Source organism: Rhincodon typus, chromosome 1 (assembly GCF_021869965.1).
Source record: "Rhincodon typus isolate 14 chromosome 1, sRhiTyp1.1, whole genome shotgun sequence".
Taxonomy (NCBI): Eukaryota; Metazoa; Chordata; class Chondrichthyes; order Orectolobiformes; family Rhincodontidae; genus Rhincodon; species Rhincodon typus.
Window position 1 is genome coordinate 103499898 of NC_063332.1, and position 7881 is coordinate 103507778.

General features: G+C 36.7%; 1 protein-coding gene across 1 annotated transcript in view; it reads left to right on the plus strand.

Moving 5' to 3' along the window:
• The window catches only part of wdr1 (WD repeat domain 1), a 51284-nt gene extending 45285 nt beyond the window's left edge, over positions 1-5999 (plus strand). Inside the window, exons 14-15 of the mRNA XM_020533391.2 lie at positions 1344-1488; positions 5012-5999. Of these exons, the coding sequence (XP_020388980.2) occupies positions 1344-1488; positions 5012-5121 (255 nt within the window). The 3' untranslated portion in view covers positions 5122-5999. The remainder of the gene's footprint in view (positions 1-1343; positions 1489-5011) is intronic.
• Positions 6000-7881: the final 1882 nt, after the last annotated feature.

Below are 7881 nucleotides of genomic sequence, written 5' to 3' on the forward strand. Positions count from 1 at the left end.
CCTCTATTTCCTGCCAGAGATATTGGTTCCTTCCTCCTTGCAGTTTAGAATTTCCATCTTTTATCTTTCCACATTTTTAAAATCTTCCCAAAGCCAGTTATTTGATCTAAAGTTATGGTTTGTTTTTAATCTTTTTTTTCCCCCTCGGGTTTAATGTCCAGTCCATTATCCATGTTTAACTCTTCCCATCCTTCCTCATCTTCCTTCAGAAGGGACCTTGGAACACAATTTGGATCTGTACATCTTTTAATGTTGAAGAAAGTTTATTCTTGAGATGAATTCGAATCCCCAAAGAATCTAAAATGTACTTTCTGTACACTTTATTTATTTTATTTAATATTTAGTATGACTGTTCATTTTTGTGATTGATCAATTCATCTCGAGATTTAAAGTAATGGAGATTTTTCTCCCCCAGTTGATGTAAATCGTAAATCTTACATCATAATTGCTTGTTAACATCTTGTAGCTCACCAGTATTTGCAGTGGGAGATAGTGTTTGCTGTAATCTGTATTTGGCTTTTTTAGAAAAGTAAAGTTATTTCTAAAAATGAGCAAGGACGGAAACCAGGGGGATTTGTTTCTGCCATTCCTGTAACCTTTTCACCATGAGAAAAGATTTTAAGCAGATGCTAAAGAGAGTATTAGGGGGAGATAGTGAAGTTTGCCCAGTGTCCCCATTCCCAGCAATCAATCTTGCTGGAATACATGGTGTAGATTGGGCTCAGTTGATACCTGCTAGGTAGCCTTGAAGAAATCACATGAGTAACCTTAGTGAGGGCAGGCAGCATTTGCACAACCATATTGAGTATGATGACCACTTGCAGGAGGAGGTTGAGGAATGAATGTGGAGCAAAAAATACTTTTTTTTTCCCAGATTTGATTTCCATTTTACGTTGAAAAAATCTTGCAGGAATGTCTGATTGTGGAGATCTTGAGTAATATATGCAGTGACACTGTTTCGCTGAGACGAAAGCAAGTTAGATCTTTGAATTCTCAAATTCTTTTAAAAATTGCTTCCTGCAATGAGGAGAATCAGGACAAAGGAACTTGGCCATTCCCATATTGGGGTTGTGCTGTAGGTTGACTCATTGCATTGAATGATATTGTACACCCCCCCAGGAGATAAATAGGATAAAGGCCATTCCCCTTTCGAGTCTGCTGCACAAGTCAATCTGATCATCTACTTCCTGCCATTTTCTTGTGCTGTCTCCATTTCCCTTCTATCTAGAAATCTATTGAAATATTTTTCTTTTGCTCCTAGTCATGTAAAAATACTCAAGATTTGAGTAGACGGGGCTGTGGTGGAATGGGAGAAACTTTTAACAAAACCTATATTTTAATAGGAGGAAGACAGCTTCTATGGGCATCACGCTAAAGTTCTCTGCATAGCATGGTCTCCAGACAATCAACATTTTGCAACTGGTGGGATGGATGGATTAGTCTTTATCTGGACCCTAAAGGATCAAAATAAAATATTCAAAATACCAGGTATTTATAATGTGCTTCAAAGTATGCCTTTTTAATGGTTGTGAACTGTTTGAATTGAGTTTGCTAAGATCTAATGAATTTTAGCATTTTAAGTGTTAATGCTTTTTGTACTTTTCTCATCTATTGCCTCCAATAACCATACTAAAATTATGTAACATTGGCTGCATTCATAACATCAATCGATTTTTAGCTCCAACCGGAGGAAAGCATTTGATGCAATACTGTGTTTATTTCTGCATCTCTCACCAGTCATCATTCTGGCCTCTGAGCAAATGCAGATTGATACTATAGGTGGTCTGAGTGAGGATCTGGGATGAGACTTCTAGAGCTTACCGTCCAAGACATCAACTAAGCAACAACTAACCAGTCTTAAATGTGCTCAAATGATTGTATTACCCTGATGAGACAGGAACTTAGATTTACATGAAATATTTGAAATAGTTAACTATTGACTGACTAAGCATTTGAGCTGAAGGCTGTCCTTTACTCTTTAAAACAAAATTAAAGTTTTAAGTAAAATTAGGTAAGTGTATACAACATCTAATGGTTTAGAAGAAGTTCTTGCCTGACCAGTTGCTCAATTTTTCAAAAAAATAACATCCTAAATGGACTTTGGAAAGCCCTTGGACACGGTGTACTTGGACTTGTCAACCTTTTTTTTTCATTATAACCAAGGCTGGAGATAAAGGCTAGTTCTGCTATTCCCACAAGTCACCACACCAAATAAAGCTTTCCCCAGTTATCAAGAGATAACTTAACTTTATCAAGTTTAAAATAAAAAGATTCATTCTTCAATAAACACAATTACTGGTTTATTATCAAAACAAAGTTTCACGAAAGAGGATTCAATAACTGGTTAACTTATATAGGCGGTAATATGGAAGTATAATTGTTAATTCCTCTAAATAACCCAAAACACACACACATCAGGAAAAGAAAAAAATTTCTCTCTCCAGGGGCTCACATTATTAAAAGTAAAAATTGGCCATTATGCATATTCTTGCTGTGCCCTAGCACAAGTCAGTAACCATGCAGTGTTGTCTGAAGTCTTGGCAGACACAGCTTGCTTAGGAAGTACAATATTGAAAAGTTATTTCTGTCACAGTTTCACAGGAATAAATAGGTTTCACCCTGAACTCAACACATGAGTTCTCTTCAGAAAGAGGAGAGATTAACTAGGCAGCCTTTTCTAACCAGCTTCTTGTTTCCCCTACCACTACCATCCCTACACCCCACCCCCCCAAACCCAACAACAAATACCAGATATGAAAGCACTCTCCACTATTCAAACACACTATTCTTCTGTTGTCTACAATAGACCAAGTGGGTGTTACCAGTTATGTTATTTCTAGGAAGCCTTGTTTTGTTTAAAAAAAAACAACCGTGCCTTTACAACAACCAGTTTTAAAGGAACTGTTGCTAGAATTCCCACAAAACTAGAAAAATTTCTCTTTCCACAATCCTTCCATCTGTAAACCTCAAACATTAAACATGAAACATCTTTGTAACCGTTCACATGAAAAAATGTTTGCTACACAAAATAGTGGAGATTCAAGGAAAACCTTGATTGTAGATATAATTTTAACTGAAGGCTACAGAACAGAGAATTGGTGGTGTTCTAGGGACCGGGTTCATATGTTGCTATGGCAGATAGTGGAACTTGAATTTAGTAAATATCTGGAATTAGGAATGTAATGATGACCATAAAACTATTGTTAGGAAAAACCCATCTAATTCACTAATGTCAGTTAGAGAAAGAAACTGTCATACTTACCTTGTCTGATTGGGTTGGTACTTAACTGCCCGCTGGGCAAATAGGAATGGGCCTTACCAATGACACCCACATCCCATGAATGAATTTTCTAGCAACCATTCATGGTGTCTGAAGATTTGTAGTCTGATCACTTGTATTTGAGTTAATGATTTGAGTTTAGAAATGAAGCGAAAATAAAATCTAATTTGAAAGTTATGCTAACAAAGGACCATGACCTTCAAATGTAACTTTTCTGTTGAAGAGGCAGAAGTTAAAAGTCATTTTTCCTTGGTCAAGTTAGTGCTAGTCAAGTTAAATTAACCAAACTGGTACAAAAGATCACAGAATTTAAATGTGAATTTGCTCAAAACCATATGTTTGTGAGTACATTAAACTTCATGCTGCTTCACTTTTCTTGAATTGGACGCTAAATGATTCAATACTGTCTTTATTCGCTTACAATAACTTTAAATCGGTTCATGAGCAGGGAAGGTGTTAGGGGTGCTGGGAGATGCATTAAAACTTAGAGGTCACCCTTCTAAGACAAAGATGTGGAGACGTTGTTTCTGAGGCTTAGGAGAACCTTAGATCTATGCCTCCAGTAGACTCATTGGATATTTTTAAGGTGAAAGTAGGTAGATTTTATTTTGGTTAGGCAAGGGAGCCAAAGGTTATTGGTAGGTGGGAATTCAGAACGCAAACTGATCAGCCATGATCATATTAAATGGCAGAGCGGGCTTGAGGGACCATTTGGTGGTCTTATGCGACTAATTATATACTTGTATGTAACTGAACACCCTTCATTAAAAGTTTGCATACAATCAAATATTTTAGATAATAATGGTTGCATTGTCTGATTGTTCCTTGATATTACACTTGTGATGGTGGATATTAATTTTTGCAGAAGTTTGAACTTCAACCAAACAGCTTATTCTTTCATGTACATTGAATGGAAACTATTCTTTTTATCTGATGATCTGGTGCTGTGCTCTGACAGTTAATAGCATTATGCCAACCTGTACATTTTGACCACTTGTCAGATGACTAGTGATCTTTTTTAAATCCAACTCCATCATGGAGTTGTGCCACTGATATTACTTAACAAAATGGTTTACTGTGTGCTTTTGTTGAAATTTGGTACCTACATTTTATGGCAAAACTTGCTATCCAAAGTTAATAATTTGAGAAAAGGACAGGTTGACATGCAAGTACACACGCTTTCCAGATATTTTGCAATAAAATGTTTGTTTGCTCAATGCACGTGACCTGCTTCAATTTTGAATTTTAGACTTGCTGTAGTTTGCAAGAGGAACATGTAAAAGATTTTTTAAATGTTAAATTTTCAATATAAATAAAAGATAACATTGTTTTAATTTGAGATAACAAGGTGTAAGGAGCAGGAAAGCTGATGTTTTGGGACTGGACCCTTCTTCAGACCCAAAACGCCAGCCTTCCTGCTCCTCTACTGCTTGGCCTGCTGTGTTCATCCAGCTCTACACCTTGTTATCTCAGATTCTCCAGCATTGGCAGTTCCTACTATCTCATTGTTTTAATTTTTGATTAAATTGTTCAGAACACAGTTGCTGTAGCAATGTGACTTGATTATTGCTTTGATTAAAGTGAAAGTTGACAGTGCAGTTTTAAATTCATGCATTTGAAGTAGGACTAGAAATTTCTGAATGGTAATGAGGACTATGATGCAGAATTGATGTTTTCTTACATGATTCTTGAATATTTTGTGAATTTATACGTAAACCTTTTTCCTTTTAGATACTCATCGGTTGTATCACATAAGCGGTGTCGCTTGGTTGAATGAACATACTCTGGTGACAACATCCCATGATGCTTGTGTGAAGCAATGGACCATCACTTACAACTGAATGAGAAATGCTGTTTTTTTTGGGGAAGGCATGTAGGATTTCAGGGACTAGGGTGCTGCTGTAGAAAGTTAGCATTGAGCAGAAAATTTCTTTATTGCCCATTGGGCCCCATATCACAATCCTAGTTCACCTCAATGGTTCATATCGAAGATACTGTGTTTGGAAAGCTTTAGCAGAAAATAAATTGCACGTGAAAAGCACTTGTTAACCTAATCTCTGGAGCTTTACCCTCGTATGTTCAACATTCCAGAGGCAACAGCCTTATTTCTATTCATATAAAGCCCCGTATGCAGTTTTGTTTTTCTTTAAGTCCAGATCTATGAAGTTGTGTTGAGTTGAACCAAGACACACTCAGCTACACCTGGAGAATATTTCTGTACAGTGACAAAAATTCTTAAAATTGTGATCTGAATTGATGTAAGTGCAGCTACTGTATATTGTACATGTAATTTCTTTGCTTTAGAAATCTGTACTGCACAATTGCCTCCTTTTCTTTTCTCCAGATGATCAGAAAAATACCTAATAAATTTTTAACGCTATAAACATTTCAGCTATGTGTAGTTAATTTGTAAGCGTAGTATGCAATTTTTATTCCATTATGTTCAATTGACATTTAGTGAACCAAGTGAGTGCAAGATGAGACTGTTCAGGTCATGGATCAATTTTGTTTTCCCCCTGGAGGGCTGCTTGTGAGATTTTTCTTGAAGGCTACTTTTGATTTCTTGCTGGCTTTATTAGATGGTGCCTCATATTGTAACATTGCCTTCCAGCATTTATGTTGAAATTTTTTTCAGGTTTTCTCCTTTGGAAAGAGAGCACAATTGCCAAACGTTGTATACACAAAAATATATTAAATCTTCTAACTTGAAATCCATAAATGAGTTGTTTTTTGCTAATTTATTCTAAATAAATCTGTCAGCACACGGATACATGTGGTCCTCTGCCTTTCTCCTTCCCACTCAGCAGGTGTGGGATCCACTGTCACAACATTCCAATCTCCTCCACTACCCCACCTTGGAACCTTAGACCCAACAGAGAATATTAGGTGGTATGTCAAATGATCAGGGTTCATTTGTACTTGTTGGATATTAATTTGTCCATCAAGTATAATTTTAAATTGAGAGCGAAGTATTATTTAAAAAAGAGTTCAGATTTAAGATCATATTTAAAGCTGCAGCGCAAAAGGGCCATGAAAGCAGAGTTGTTGCTGTATAATGGATGGAGCTAAATATACTGAAAACAACATGCTGGAGATCACAGTGGCTGATGAGTCATCTAGACTCAATGTTAGCTTGTTTTCTCTCCATGGATGTTGCCTGACCCACTGCAATCTCCAGCATTTTTTGTTTTCAGTACAGATTCCAGCATCTGCAGTAATTTTGCACCTGCATGGATCTAAATATAGTTTAATTTATAAAGTTTTGGGTATTCAATGTACGTTCTCTCTTTTTAAAGTAAGAGACAAACCGAATAGTGCAATCTCTTCTCTTCTTTCAGGGCTTGAGAACAAAATCAAAGTAGCATTGGATCAAAAGATGGCAGGATAGCCAGCAGCAGCATAAGTTGTTTTCCCCTAATACTAACCTGCTTGGCTAAAACACAGTTCAATTTACACCAACTCTCATTCTTCCATAGCTGAAACCCCATGCTTAGCACACACTCTGGCTTCTACCCAGATAAAGCTCCGGGCCCATACCTAATAGACACTCACCTTGCTCAAGCATGATGTGTTAATGCTCCCCCGAGAGCCTGCTCCATCCTTGTTTAAACACTGCTTCATGTTGCAGCATTAACTAACGTTTCTCTAGTCAACAGTTCCCTTCCTCCTGTCCCTGCTGTTCTTCTAATCATAGATTGTGTCTCTTCAACAGCAAGAGCAGGGCAAAAGGAATATATGATTACAAGAGCAGAAGAGACAATCAAGCTCCTCTCCTGTACAGAGATGTCGGTGTTTATTAATTGGGCACTCCTGTGACTGACTTTTCCCAAGTGTTTTGGGGATTTGGAGACAAATTAATCTGCTGCCTCGGTTTTTTTTTGAGTGTTGATACAGGTTTTGAAAGAATGTCCCACACAAGTATTTTTGGAACTAAAAGTTCAGTTCATTTTGATATCTGGTAACATAAAATTACTAATACTCTCAATTGTAAATAAGTGGCAATACAAAGATTAAAGATGAAACTGGTGGCTTTTTAAACTTGTCTCTGAAAAATTGGCATTGAGAGCATCCTTTTTGGACGTAAAGTACAAATAGTCCATCAAAACATTTCTTGCAATTCATCAATTTATATATGTAAATATGCAACAATAGGTAAGCATTAGAATTAATTGCTTAAATCTTCTGTTAAAACAAACTGGTTATTGCCGAGGGGAGAAAATGGTGGGCATAGCGTGAGGCTTTGAGACAAATGTGAGCTGAACAGTGGTTAGTGCCAACTAAACATTGGCAACGACTTATAAGCATGGTAGCAGAACTTTGTTAATGTTTCCTCTCATCAGATCTCATGGCCTGACATCATTACATATTTCCTTAAGCAGGTACTCAGTTATTACTAGAATTATAATTATTGGATGTCTCTCAGAAAGATGACTGTTTTCAATGAATGTGAAGATAGTTGATAAGGATAATTCAGAATCTATGGACATTATGGAGCATAGCACATTTGTTACCATGTGGAATGTTTATTGCATATTATCATCTCGGGACAAGGCGAGTTCTTTTAATTGCTCTCAACAAAGAAAATTACAACATAGGAGCAG